This window comes from Brachionichthys hirsutus, chromosome 11 (assembly GCF_040956055.1).
Source record: "Brachionichthys hirsutus isolate HB-005 chromosome 11, CSIRO-AGI_Bhir_v1, whole genome shotgun sequence".
NCBI classification, from domain to species: Eukaryota; Metazoa; Chordata; class Actinopteri; order Lophiiformes; family Brachionichthyidae; genus Brachionichthys; species Brachionichthys hirsutus.
This window is the reverse complement of record NC_090907.1, coordinates 6,399,317-6,414,289: the sequence shown is the minus strand read 5'-3', so window position 1 is coordinate 6,414,289 and position 14,973 is coordinate 6,399,317. Positions and strand designations below refer to the sequence as shown.

General features: G+C 48.4%; 1 protein-coding gene across 1 annotated transcript in view; it reads left to right on the top strand.

The window, feature by feature from the left end:
• Positions 1-234: 234 nt before the first annotated feature.
• schip1 (schwannomin interacting protein 1) overlaps positions 235-14,973 on the top strand; it is a 28,482-nt gene continuing 13,743 nt past the window's right edge. The window contains exons 1-2 of the mRNA XM_068745180.1: positions 235-432; positions 2,739-3,521. Coding sequence (XP_068601281.1) covers positions 424-432; positions 2,739-3,521 — 792 coding nt within the window. The 5' untranslated portion in view covers positions 235-423. The remainder of the gene's footprint in view (positions 433-2,738; positions 3,522-14,973) is intronic.

Below are 14,973 nucleotides of genomic sequence, written 5' to 3'. Positions count from 1 at the left end.
GTCCTGCAGGCTGCTTCAGAGAGAAGCCGGTAAACACAGAACCTGTGCCAGACGCTGTGCGCCAGCGTGCGCGTCGCTGGGACTCCCGGTTTTAGGTCCGAGCTGAGCGTTAGAGGCTCAGAAACGCGCGCAAGGCGACAGTGAAGAGGACGCGCTTTCCACCTGACGAGGAAGCGAGCGCGCAAGGCTGGGCGGGTGGCGCGGCTTCTCTCTGCGCGTCGGTCAGGAGGCGGCGTGGAGACGTTTCCTCTGGAGACTGCTCTGATTTATCTGTGAGCACACTCGGAGCGATGACTGCGCGGAATTGTCCACCGGCTGCCCAGCCTTAGAATAAACGCCGCTGCGCCGCCGCCGTTGTCCGCCAGCTGGGATTTACGCGTCACGATGTCCTGACTCTTCAGGCGCGACCGGGAAGCTGCAAACATGATGACAGTGAGTATCGGCCGGTTGCAGCGGCAGCGATGCCGCATCCGGGCCACTTTGAGCCGGTTGTTTCACCCGGGCGGTGCTTTCGGGGGTCACAGCTGTTCTGGGTGTCATCCTCCCGGTAATCCGGCATTGGGCGTTTCTGTCACTCTGTTGCCGCGGGGGGGGGGCATATCAGGTTCCTCATGGGACATGTTGGGAACATTACATCATGCATGACAACGCACGCGTATTAGGCGAAGGTTTAATCTGAATTATTACTCTTTGGTCAGTGCCCCCCCCCCCCCCCCCGCACGCAAACAATCATGCGGTTGACATGCGTCCACTTTTATTGGAGTGCGTCCGGCGCGCAGGAAGACAGGGCGTGTTCGGTGATCTCCCTTCAAAGCCCCTGAGAAAGACGGGCCGAGTTGTTTTAAGGGTTGTCCGTTCATCCCCCCCCCCCCCCCCCCCCACGCCCCGTGCCCCCCACCCGGCTGCGGATCGGTGCAGCTGTCAATGTGCACGCATTTGTGTGGCCGAATCCAGCCTGCACGGTTTGCATGCGTGCGCTTGAGTTAATCCCACGGGTGGATCAGCTCCTTCCGCTCGGGCGCGCTTCTTATCAGAAACACTTTACATGATTATAGCGTTTTAATCGGGCTCATGTGACCGTCGTGGATTGACGCGATAACATCTCGTTTGAGGCTTCACGTCGCTGGATCGCTGAGCGAGATCTGAAACGCGACCGCGGCTCGGTCGCTGCGCTTCCTAATTTGGAGAGGAAAACCGCCGTCCGGCTCCAGAACTCGTTCTGTTTCGCTTCCTGAGGGTGGCTCGACCGGAGATGGCGAGCTGGGTCGTCCGCCGCCGGGACTCGGTGTGAGCGCGCAGAGATCCGAAGCGCGTGATGAGCGCGTCGGTAAGACATTTCACGCCACATTGATTCTACCGTGAAACAATTGATTGTACCGTGAAACAACGAGCGTTCGCCACTTTTCAAAATGCAAATGTTTCCTTGTTGACGTTCTAACCATCGTGAACGGGATCGCGTCGTTGATGCGCGCCTCCCCAGTCAGATAACCCGGCAGGAGCTGCTGGATCCTCTCACTGACAAACACTGAATATCATCAGATGTTCCATCTCATTACTGCATAAACTGTCTTATTCATGAAGGTGTGAGATCATACTGATAAGTAATTATTCTTCTGATCACCCGATACTACTACTACTACTACTATCAGTACTACTACTACTGCGATAGCGATGTAACGTTTCCCCGGTAGGTTTGGTCAATGGCATTGTTTGCCGTGTCTAATCATGACTCCCATCATAGGAAGGCTTTACTGATACCTGAAGCCGCATGGAGGAATTGGACCCTTTAAGCGTTTCACGTCTCCAATCTGCATCAGCAATGTTTGCTTAAAGCCTCCAAGACGCTGAGTCATATCGATTTGCCGAACACTGGACACATTCTGTATTGTCTCGATGCCAATAGCTGCACAGGTGTGGTCTGGGAGACATGACTCAATGAGGCTCGTTTCTATCGAGACAATACCAAAAAGGACTGCAGATTTCAGTGCAATCATTCAAATTCCATGCAGAGAAACTCATAATGTGGATCATGCAGGAAATTCTCATTCATTTCTCTTTGCCCCGAGAGAAATGTTGCCGCTCCTTGCTTTTCATTAACGTTTACATGTGGTGTGAGGCGCTATGATAATACGTTCCTGTGGAGAAACGACTGATGACTCCACAAGAGAATACTCGGGGCCAGGAGATTTGTGTGGGCCGTAAACAACGCGGTTGCCATCTTGAGCTGTGAACTAATCGGTGAGGTGGCGATCGGGTCTCTGCAGGAGCATCGCAGTCGAGGCATCGGCAGCGACTCGGATCATCTCTCCGTGTCACCGTCTATTAGCAAGTCACCCCTCGGCTCTGTTTAGTCTCCGGCGCCTTGCAGATGTAGCCGCGGGTGGTGGGATATTATCCTGACACATTCAGCCACTCGGGCTCTGCCCTTTCTGGGTTTCACAATCTCACAGGCACAAATGCATTTAGCAATGCTAAGACTGTATAGTCCGAGACCGAGAGGCTTTCCAGCAGGTCACTTTTAACGTTGGTTAATAACTGTAAGAAATATTCTGTGGAGAAAGGAAGTTGGCGTGCGACAGGAAGTGATTTGTGGTTGCTGGTCTCAAACCACATCACTGTTGTGACTACCGTATTCTAAGTCCCCCCCCTCCCCCCCCCCTTTCTTCTGTTGTAAGCTTTAACCACCTTATACGCGTTGATCCGATTCACACTACTTTTCTGTCCTTTCGTCGCTGCAGGATTACCGGGAGGATGGCATGGATTTGGGGAGTGATGCATCCAGTCGCTCCAGCTCCGAGTCCAACTCCAGCAAGGTCACACCGTGCTCCCCTTCTCCTGACCTGGCCGCATTGGACGACTACAAATCCTCCCCCTCTCTGGACCTGGTCACCTTGGAGAACTACGAGGAGGATGAGGACTACCAAGAGTATAAGAAGAAGGTGATAGAGGAGTGGGAGAGCGAGTATGGAGAGGACTACACCTCTCCACACCCTCCTTGTCCGGAGGAAGGCGAGGGAGGCAGTCTAGGGGTCGACAGCCTTGGCGAAGGCAACAGGAAGACGGTGAACAGTCGCAGCCTTGCTGAAGAATTCCAGGAAGTGAAGACCTTCCCGCCCCTTCCGTCCCCTGGCGGACGCGCTGCCACCTCGGTTGCAGCGGTCCCTGAGGAACTGAAACAAAACGGCAATCTGATTTTGCCGAGGAGCCGCCAGCTCCACTCCCTGGGTGCAACACAGGCGGCCAAAGGGACTCACAAACCCAACGACCGCGGCTCCGGGCATGGCAGGAGCAGGCGCGGCACTGGCTGCAGCGGCGGGGGTGGAGGTGGGGGCAGTGGAGATACAGGGGAATCGATGAGGGGGGGGTACAGAAAGGAGGAAGGTTTAGAAGAGGAACCTCTGCCCACCATGGACTGGGCAGCCCTGGAAAGACACCTGGCAGGCCTGCAGTGTAGAGAACAGGAGAACCAGAACCTCAACCACAACCAGAACCACAACATGGGCAAGACCAACTATACCTCGGTAAGTGTCCAATGCACTGCTTGTGGGTTTTTATGTTGTGTTTATGATCCAGCAGTGACGCATGGATCCCGGAAACATGTGTCCGGGTAATCTGGAATGGGAAGTGGGGATCTATCAGCCAATGAGCTCTGAGCTATGTAGCGCTTCTGTTAACAGTTCTCAGCTCATACATTTCTTCAGAAAACTGATTCGGAGAACACGTCAAAGTCGGACGCCGTCAGCAAACTGGGCAGGACACAAATTTGTCATATTTCTATTAGTGACGCGATTACAGCAGTGGTCGTTATGCGTTTGGCCAGGCGGCTGCTAAATATATCGTTAACCTATTTCTAAAGCTGCCCGTGAAGTTTTTTGTTGCGGTCGTCTGCTGTTTCTACCAGAAGAGGTCAGTGTTGCACTGACATGCTGCAGAGAGCTGCTGCAGCCACATCAGCGGACTGTTGCGTTCCAGGGCATCGCTCACTTTGAATCCCAGTCCCAGCCAGGGTTTGTGTTTTATTCTGGGTGTGTGGCTCCTAGCGGGTGTATTTTTAAAATGTTTGGACAGTGCAGGAGATACTTGCTTCCACCAACCCCAGCCTGAAAGCATCCAGTGTTTTCATGTGACTGAATAGCAGCAACGCATCGGCTTGGTGTTTTCTTTTAGTATGCGTGCACCAAAACCTTTTCCACAGTGCACACAGACAATGGTCAGAGCCAGTGCCATTGTGGAGGCTGTTGTGTCTTTGTTTGCCGCCCCACTGTCTCCCTGAGGCATGTCAGGAATGCAGTGGGAGATGTGGGGGGGATGAGGAGATGGGGGGAAAAGGGAGGAAAGAAGGACTGTGGTTCACGGCCACGCGGCTCATTCCGGTCCATTTTAACCCTCCTGGTTAGTTTCAGTCTTCAGAAGCGCTGCTCTTTCTCGCTCTCCATCTCTCTCTGCCTCCACCCCGAAGCAGTGGGCCGCGGTATAATTGAACTAGCTGGAGGGAAATCTCTTGAAATGCAGGCGCTATCATCTCTACACGGCACACACGCATTAAGGCAGGGACCTATTCTCGGTCTCTGCCGGTATCTCGCATGTGGAAACATGTAAAGCAGTGCACACCAGGCCTGGTGTGGTCGATGGAGATAGCCGGGCCCTGCTGGTCATAAAGTGTTACGGCCTCCAGCTGTTTATCCTCCGGCAAAGAAACATCTGCCCTCTGAAAACTGGGCCTGAGATTTTGACGGCCCTGTGTAGATAAGAGGTTGAGATTAGCCACACAATCCCACCTGAGCAGGAAGGATAAGATAAATGACATACGAGACAGACACAGGAGACACAACCTTGTATCATTTTGGTGTCTTTCTGCCTCAGGGCCATCTGAGAGTCTCAATTCTTGAATTTCCAGCACTTGGCAGTTCCCCTACAGGAAAGGAAGGCTAGTGCCTTTAAAATGCTATTCAATATTTAATCATCCACCATGTCAGGAGCAAACCATAGAGATGTGTGTGTTCATGTCTGGAGGGCTCTGTCTGTGTAGATACCCATGCTTTAGTAGAGCTTGAAAAGCCTTCATGCTCTCAGGAAGAGGAGCACAGCAAACCTAAAAGCTCATCTCTGCTGGGCTTGCAGTCGGGCGCTTCAGCTACTATACACCTGCACAGACTCACACCTCCTTGTGTTTAAGAAGACTTTTAAAAGTCGATCAGACAAACTGGGCTGTGATCCCGACACACAGGCTGCACACGCAGTCGCATCATTCCTGCTCGGCCTATTATCTACAGGACGCTCGTCGAGTCTGCAAGTGTTTGAAAAGCGGATATATCGGACCTTAAAGTAATGGACATTTTGGAAAGCACTTTCCATTATTTGACATGATTAAAATGATTATGTTTCTTCACAATGACGCTCAGGCCGCTATTAGATGTTGTTAAAAAATAGCTTCAAGTCTGTTTGTCTGCCTCCGTCCAAAGATAACTAAATCCACCTCCCAGTACTTCTGCAGTTCCCTAATTAGCCATTAATATTGTGTTGCATTCGCACAGAAACTGAAGTGCACACGTGAACTGTTCTTGGCTTATGGGGTGTTGACGATGTGCCAGATCATTTCTTTCATCGGTTTTACAATCAAGTCAAATGTAAAAGTAAACAATCAGTGCAGTAGCATTGATTATTCCCCCGCAGTGCATGTTTCTTTGCACTGCAGGCCTGCATGTAATAACTGTGACTCTGACTGTGTAGGAAAGTAACAGCTGTTCCGTTTCCTATCAATGAAGCAGCCATGTTGGTGCAGCAGTGTTTTTATTAGGGTTTAGTTTCTGGCTACTGTAAACTCAGAATCGGCCTGCAGGCAGCGGGTGTGGGGTCAAGAGGACGAGAGCCACGCTGGCCTGCTGCTAATTTGTTTCTAATGAACTCAGGAGTCGCGTGGCAGAGAGGGGCCCGCTGGGGCCTCACACACACAACAGGCAGCCTTCCATTGGCCGCCGCACCCCTGAAAGATAAACAATAATATTATACTTCTGTGCCGGTCTTAAGGTTCAAAAGGCAGAGTTCAGGTCAGTCTGCAGATGTGGATATCCACTCTGAGAAATGGGCCTGCTCCTTTCAATGGTGCATTCTGGGAAATTATAAAATTCATGCCCGCTGGCTATTGCTTTTTCAGTCTCAGAGTTCACAGACACGACACGCTGTGGTTATAGTGGGTTCGTAGTTTAATACGGCATCAAGCACTGGCTGCAGCTACCGAGCAGCAAACACAAGTCAGACTGGTGATCGATGCCAGCTGTAAGCGGCGCGATGCGTATATTCAGGGTACAGGGATGAAGGTATTGCTGCTGAAAGCTCCCGCTCTCTTACGTTTCTTTATACGTTTAAAAACAGGGCTGCTCTACAGTTTGATTCTTATATGTAGTCGGAGAGTTGCATGTCTTTAAGTACCAGAAAGTAATTATTATACTTTCATAATAAACAGACTGAATGAAGATGCATTAGTGGACGTAGGATTTTATAAAGAATGAAAACACACACAATGTCTTTTTCCATATCTTTCTTGTGAGTCCACCACCTTTTTGTAAATTCGGTCCAAGGATATTTATTTCTACTCTGGCACCAACCTATTTTAAGATTTCTTGACAGTTGAAATTCTTTTTTGCTACATGAACAGATCATTTAACTTAATTTAATTTAGCTAATACTCTTTTACAGTGTGCATAATAGAAAAGTCCAACAAAAACACTAACATCAAACTAAATTCTTGTCAGGTGGAGGGAGTTGCCCCCAGAAAAGCAGACAAGGGCTGTGGAAAATAAAACTGTGAGAAAGAAGCAAAGCGATGTCAATAAAGAAAGGCGGTGCGGGCTCCGTTTCTCTCTCTGAGGAGGAACTGAGCTCTCCGCCCTCCTATAACAGCCTAACCACCACCTTCACTGCAGCACTCAGACATCGCTGCATAGAGGCCGAGGGTAGTGGACGGAGGTAATTGCAGGTTTTGAGATGTCATGAGTGCAGCCATAGTGGGTATAAATACACGCAAGTTGAGTCCTGTGAGGAAAACGAGCCTGGGGAGTCTGCATTTAGGAAAAGAAGCAAGGAATCGTATTTAGGGTTTTGGAGAAAATAGGATGTTCTGCTGGAGGCCAGCATATATTTTGGAGGGAGTGGGAGGAGGCCTCGGCGATGAGGGGCGGGGCTTTTGCCAGGTGAGGGGCACGCTCTGAGGGAGGCCCTGGTGTCTGGTTCAGCCCCTCAGGCTTACATGTGCTGGCACCAGCTAGAACACGCCTGGTCGTCTGCACACACCCACACACACACACACACACACTCCTTGCACTCGGATCTTTTTCTTCTCATGATATCCTGACAGTCTGCTGCCGCTGCGTTGCATTTTGTATCAGTGGATTTGTTTCCTTCTCAGTTTAATCTTGGATTCCTCACAGCAAGTCGGGCACTTCACTCAGGTAAAGTAGAGTATGACCTTTGTTTTTAGCACTGCATGCGTTGGTGATGTGTCCGGAGTCAAACTAATACAAAAGTCCAGACTTGAAAGTTTGAAAAAAGAAATTGTTTCGCAAAAACCTCCCAATCTAATTATAGCCCCAGGGCACTAAATTCCTCTGCTGTGATGCCTATAGTTCAAGTGTTTTTGTAATCGAGAACTTGTTCAACATGTAATACGATGTAGAGTCAGCGGCACATCTGTCCGCCGCCAGGCAGTGCACCTGTATTTGAATCTGGTTTGTGTAACCAAACTTTGTGCTGCCTGTTTTGAATGTTGTTTTGCCTAGAATTGCAGGGAAAGTGTGTGAGACCCCGCAAATAGAGTTTAAAGTAACAGCCCCAACAAAATTCTCAAAATATTTGTCTTGTATTTGAATGCATCGCGTCACCTTCATGTCTTCTATCAAAATTTTAACACACACAATCGCACCAGACTGCATGGCATTTATACACTTACTGGACATGCAGCCGGATGGAGACAAAGTCAAAAACACTTAAAACATGCAAACCTATAAATTCCTTTACACAGTCCTCTGAAATACAAATTAAGAATAATCCAGATAAAAATCTGGCTGTGAAGCTTTGCTTTGCGCTGATTTTGTAATTGATGGTCTTTTCCTTGTGGAGGAATGTAAAAAAAGAAAAGCTGAAGCCAAACATCCAAACATTGGAACTACGGTACCTTAAATGGATAAAAAATGGGTTTGCCAAGGCTGAACATTCAGCTATAGCCAGTCAGTCGCTTCTCTCATCGCTGGTGATTCAACACGCTCAGCCAAATGTGCCCAGTGGCCAGCAGTCTGTTTGCTGTTGAAGTGAATGGATCACTGGACCACGGCCTTCAGCTTCGGTTGAAACCTCAGGCTAACAAATCAGGCGGGATGTGATAATATAAACATGTAGGTATTAAACTTCAGCTGCTGAGATTGACCTGCTGATCAGAGGGGGGGATGTTTTCCCTGGAAGCATCCAGAGAAAACATCCCCGACAGGTTGTTGAGTTCAAGACCGGAGAGGTTCTTATCTGGTGTCAAAGTACGGCTCAGTCAGTGCTCCTTAAGCCGCCTCACGTCGGCACAGGCAACCAAACTATTGATTAATAATGAGGATCAAGGCAGGCCAGTTTTATGATCCAGATTCATGCCGCGAAGGCACGCCAGCTGCATTGTGGGTAAATCAAACAGATGCTGCTGTGATATATATATATATATACGGCAACAAGGTTTTAAGTGGAAAGGTGTAGCCGGCAGCCTCACATTCCACCACTGTTTGTCTGGTTGATCGTCCTGATTGATGCCCTGAAGGCCAGTGCAGACACGCCCCTCCCCCTGATTCACTCAGCCGTGATTCACGGTTCCAAGAGTCAAGCCCCTCTGCGCCACGTGTTGTATCCCTCGTGCCAAGTATGAAAGTCATGGGAGTCAGCTGTAAAGCTGCGCCTTTCTCTTCCTGTTCTCCAGACAACCTCCGTCCTTCACCGTCAGCTCCTTTTTCCCTGCTAATTGTCGCGCCCCTCAAGCTGTCAGGAGGCATTACAGTCTAATGTTCTCACACTGCTCAAAATACAGCAGGAGACCATTTTTCCCTCCGCCCGGTTTCCACCCTATGAGCATCATCAAAGAGGGCGTGCGGGTCGGGAGCGGTGGAACGTGCTGCGGAGGAAATGGGGATTTAAGTAGCGGCGAGGACGCCACCAACTTCCTGTCAGCCCTCGTTGTGAACATGAGCTACAGAGCCGAGCTGAATGCACGCATGCAAACACACACTCACACTCAGGGCAGCTTTGTGAGGAGGAACAGGGCCAAAGGAGATAAGAGAGAAAACGGCTATTACTGCAACAAAAGGATCAGCGGAGCCAGAGGTTGAGCAGGAAGCTTGATGTCTTCCATGTTTTTATCCCGTTCGCTCTCTCGTCAGAGGAGCGAAAACTCGCGCACTAAGGGATGTGTGTTTGCGTGAGTGCTTGCGTGGACACGTGCGCTTATTTGGGTGGAGCTGAAACATGAAACGCTAGTCGTCTCTGCTCTTAATTATAATGTGAGGCAGCGGAGCAAAGTCCTCCCCAGCTTTGAAGGTTAGGCCTCTGTTTTTAAGAACGGGCTCGGCATTAGTTCTGGAATAAGGGGTGAGGAAATGCATCAAGTGGAATGAGTTTGTGTGAAAGAGAAAAAAGGTTCTGTGTCAGGTCATGCAGAGAGAGCATCATCCGTTACTCTGACAGAGACAGAGAAGAACAGTCCTATTAAACTGGAGCAGGGCTGCAGCTAATGACTGTTTCCTTCTGTCCAAGTAAGAGTTTGAAAGGCAAAAGTTTGTATTTACAAAGGAGGGGAGGCAGAAAAGCTGCCAAAGTCAAAGAATGATTCCTGTTTTTACATGACAAATGCTTTTTAAATTATCGAAGCCATCGGCTCGAAACTAAAATTACATTTATCGGTCGTCAAGGCAACAAGACAATGCTGACAAGACAGCGTCTCAGGTGCTGATTATTCACTATCTGTTGCTTCTTATTGTTTTTTGTCAATGCAAAAGTGTAATTTTTGGTCAGTCGATCCTTCACCCAGTTGGTAAACTAATATGATGACAATGAATATGAAACAAATATTACAGCAGCCTGGTGATCACAGCATGGTAAGTTTTTCCAACTGTAGCTACTTCTCATTAGAGCATCCACTGGAGGCTGATCATGAAATCCTACACACACACACACACATACTCCCCGGCCTTCCACATCACTTCCTCTCTGTCGGAGTGAGCTCATTACTGCCAGGCTCTTGCCCCCACACTGAGCCAACCTGCTTTGCTATGCAGTGTTTTTGCGCTGGCACAAAATGTCAGCTCGCTAAAAGCATCTGTGCCCCCCCCCCCCCCCCGACTTCCCGCTGAGATGAGAGTGAAGCAGACAAACAGAAAGAGGAGGGAAGGAGGAGGACAAAAATAAATGTAGCTGCACTGAAAGGCCAAAGAGAAGAGGAGGAGGCTAAAAAGGGAGTTGATGAGAAGCGGGGAGGAGGCCTCGCAGCGTGACTCAGAATCCTGCTTCTTCCATGAGGTGGACATGAGTTTGGCACGTCATCGTTCACCACCGCCATCTCTCTCTGCATCCATGGAGCAGGACCACTGTGGGATTCTCTTTTATCAGTGGCTCATGATTGGCTGTTCCTTATTTCTGCTTGCCTCTGTAAAGGTGGCCACATAGCACAGCTAAAAGCACGGAGCCCCACGCTGCTCGGTGTTTTGATGTGGAGGAAGAGGAGGATGAAAGGAAAGATGCTCAGGGAGCGCTGCAACACACCTTCGCAGCAACGGAACAGCAAGTTCTCCTGTTCCGTTCCGAGTTATTAGCGTTGGAATCGGCGTGCGGCTTCATTTCATCACAAAGACGCTTGTTTCCGTGTCGTAACGTTGTTCCTGTGTGGGAGGATGGGATCTCCTCTTGTCTGCAGTTCATGTTTGTTCTGCATCTTCTTTATGCTGATTCAGCTCATTTACATTCAGCTATTATACGTAAAGGCTATAATAGGGCGCGATGGTGATCCAAAGGGTTGGATTTGAATAAATGGGTGGAGATCAGGATAGAGAAATGGATAAAGAGTTGAAGGAGGACGAGATTATCTGAGTAGGTTGGCCTGTGTGCGGATTATGGAGGCCATCTGCCAGTGTGAGGTTATAATCCAACAAAGAGACAAACAGAACGAGGGATGGATGCAATTATTCTGCATTGTGTATACGTACTTTCGTATATATGCAATGTGTACATAAATGAACTCACAAATCAGTATGGAACACATTTGAAATCAAACTGTGAAGAGAAGCAACCTTAAAGGAGACTTATTATGGAAAAACTAATTTTTCCCTTGTTTCTACACGACTATTTTGGTGCTTTTGGGTCACTACCAACCCTAAAACAGCTAAATAAACCATCAAGTGAATCCTGCAGAGTTCTGTAATCACCTACTGAAACGCGTCTGGCAGAAATCTCTCCCCCTGTGATGTCACAGAGGGCGAACGTGCACAAGATGCTGCGCGCATGCGCACAATGAACTTGGTTTCAGTTTCGTTTTCAGAAGCTTTTCTGGCAGAGCTGTTTGAGACAGAAAAGAGGGACGCTGTCCTACAGCATCTGTTTGCTATTTTGAGAAAAACCTTCACAGATATTTCATATAAGTGTCTGGGAACTCCGATACCTTGTGGAAAAAGAGTATAATATGTGATCTTTAACGTTCATTTAAATCACAAAGTGTCTGAAGACTACAAATCTGACTCCAGAATTCATTCCATAAGTTGAAGCCTTTTTATGGGGTCTGATATGCAGCCCTGCATTCGTTTGACTTTTAACGTCGGTTTTTCGCTAACAGTCCAGCACAGCAAAGCTCATGGATGGAAGTTATCCCTCTGCCCTTCTCCTTTCTCTCTGTCTGACTCTCTGCTGTGACTCCATATGAATGACATCCCAGCCCTGACCCTCGCCAACCTCACCCTCCCTCACTTTCCCCCGTCGCCTCTCCCCATTGGCCGACCCAGCATGTATTCAGCTGAGCAGCTCCTCCTTTTTTTTCAGTCCAAACCAGACAGAGAAACGCGATCAGGAATGTAGTCTCTGCCTCTCCCCACCGTCTTTCTCTTTCTCTCTTTCTCCCATTCTCACTGCCCTCCCTCTTTCGGCTTTGGGGAAGCAGCGATCAGAGGCTACCCTCCCATCTTGAGAGGCGGAGCAGAAAAATAGTCCGAAAACAGAGATAGGAAGCAAAGCGTGAACGTTCGTCTGACCGGAGAGCAGAAGTATTGATTTTTATTTAGTATTTTTTGGGGTCGAGGACCAGGAACGTTTCCTCTTCTCCTATCCACTGGAATACCGCTGCAGGGCTTGGGAATCTTGTCACAGCTTCTGTTCATCCCAAGCTCATCCAGCTCTGCTCTAGAATGCTGTGAAGGATGGTCCACCAGGACAACTGTTCTTACCAGGTAGTCACAAGCTGATATTGCCCCCCCCCCTCCCTTCGTTTCCGGGAATCCTTGACTTGTAATTTAAAACTTGGGCATTGTTGCACACCTTACTTGATTGTGTTGTAAATATGATGCTGACCGGTTGCTAAAAGATTACTTGACTCAAGGGACTGATGTCCTATCTCTCCTCCCGTCCATGAAGGATGCAGGAGGTCTGCAAATTTTTATAGTGTCACGACTGAACTCTGTGCCGATGTATGTGCATCACATCACATGATGTGAGCGTCACGCAGACGACACGCTGTTCAGAATTTACATATACGAATGTATTTATGAAGGATGTGTACATGTAATTTATTCTACAAGGGGGTGGAGTAGTTGTGATTAAAGAAAAGCAAGAACATCTCAGCTGTGCATCCAATTCTCTGTAACCTGCTCTGCTTGGGAGGAAAGTCTGCAATGCAGCGAGGCCGATGAAAGGCACAAGGGATGAGCTGCATATGGAAAGGAAAGATGGAGCTCCTTTGGTGGGAAGTGCAGCAGCATGAAAATGTGTCGTGGGAGTTGTGAGCTTGAAGCATTAGTCATGGAGAAGTGGACGAGCCTTTTGGCTGCTCTTCAAGTGATTTATGAGCACGCTTCACGGAACAGGAGAATCATCCACAGTAGCCGTGGTGTTGGAATGAATTATTATTTTGGTTAATGCTGTTTCTCATGTCGTCTCCTGGTTTCAGCCGAGTTGGGGTTGGAGCTGGGTGCCAACAGCCATAAGTGCTCAACCTCTGCTGTTATCAGTATTTGCACAAGCTGATCATTTCTTTGCAAATCCTCTTATTGCTTGAAATTGATCATTTTTAGGTAAGAAAGCCTCAAAAAGGATCGACTCACCTGAGAGATCATTTGTGTCGATCTTGTTTCTGTGTCGGTTCACAGGCGCTACGTGTGTCGGCTCGTTTCTGCACATCTAGAGGTTGGATTTGTGCTGCGGTGGGCGAGGAAGCAATTGTGTAACGGGATGACTTCCTGCTAGGTTTCATGATAGATAAAAGCGAGACAGAGTGACAGAAAGACGGAAGGAAATAGTAGCAGATAACCAGAGAAAAGTGATGCCAAAGGCTCGAAGGAGACGAAGATGGGGGCGGGGGGGGGGGTATTAAGATCACAGGCTGAGCTCAGCGAAGGAAACGGGTGGGAAGAGAATGATGACAACGGGGGGAAAATAAGCAACCAATTTAGAAAATAAATTCCTAGAACGTTAACTGAGAAAGGAGAACAAGTTGGGATGAGTTTAATGCACTCGGAAAGAGAGATGGGATGAGGAAAAGGAGGAGAGCAGTAATGGGAGGGTTCAGGCTCTGATAACAGTAACTCTCTGGAGACCTCTCAATTAGACCGGTAACCTGGCAACCAGCAGGCAGACAGCGCCCCTCTCACACACACACACACACACATGGATGGATGGAAATAAGCAATGTAGGATAGGATAGAGAATATAACAGAGGAGGAGAGGGAACAAGAGTGTTTTAAATGGAAAAGGAGCAAAAGTTGGAGACGATGATTGCAGGCGGGGTGTTCCTGGAACAATCCTCCTCTCTGGGTGGTTCAGTTATCGTCATCGTTGTTTTCCACTACTTTAATTAAGGTGCGGCTCTTGTCTTTCTTAGAAACGTGGAAAGCCCCTCTGCTCCCCTTCTTCATCATCCCATAATTTGTGAGACAGTCTCACACTTAATGTCACGACCCATTAGGAAATTAAGTCACAGGCCGATCCGGGGAGAGCCAATCAACTGATTCGTTTGACCCGTAGTCAACGAAAATCATCTTGATTTAAGTGTCAATTTTCCAAAGACCAAAAATGAAATCAAAATGTTTGTTAGCAATTTACCAGCTGGGCCCAACCCTGTCATTTTGATGCCGTTTGTTTTTTTTAAGTGCTTAGATGAGCTAAAAGCTTTGTCTGTTTTCTGGCGGTTTCTATTCAATATGTCCTCCCATTTTCCTGCTCTCTTGTAAATCTGTGAGTGTCATTGTGCCGTGTCACCGTGTGCCTCAGCAGCACGTTCAAGGATGATGCAGAGCTTCACCGGCCGGGCCGCAGCGTGTCATTCCGGCCTGGGAGAGCTGCCAGCTTTCGGCTCCCCTCCCCGGGAACTCTGAATGTCAGTCCCGCCACATGCAAAATATCTATCTGCATGTGCATGAGGATTTATGCGCACTTATATATTGCTTATGTGTCTTAAACCTCGCTCAATTTTTCATGCGCGAACAAAGGGGGTTGGAGGAGGGCCCAGGCGTCGGTGTAACGGGATATGAGGTGTGGGCCTGATGAATTATAAATGAGGAGAGTAAACGATGGATCGAGCTGGAACGACGGACTCCGTGAATAAGGCTGGACAGTAAACCAAACTACCCAGGTAATAAATTAACCCAGTTATGGTGGCTTACAGCTGGATATTAATCTGAAGGATTTTTTTTTTTTTACCTTGAACCTATTTAAGATTGTGTAACTCTGTCTATAATCATAATGCTAAGCTTTAAG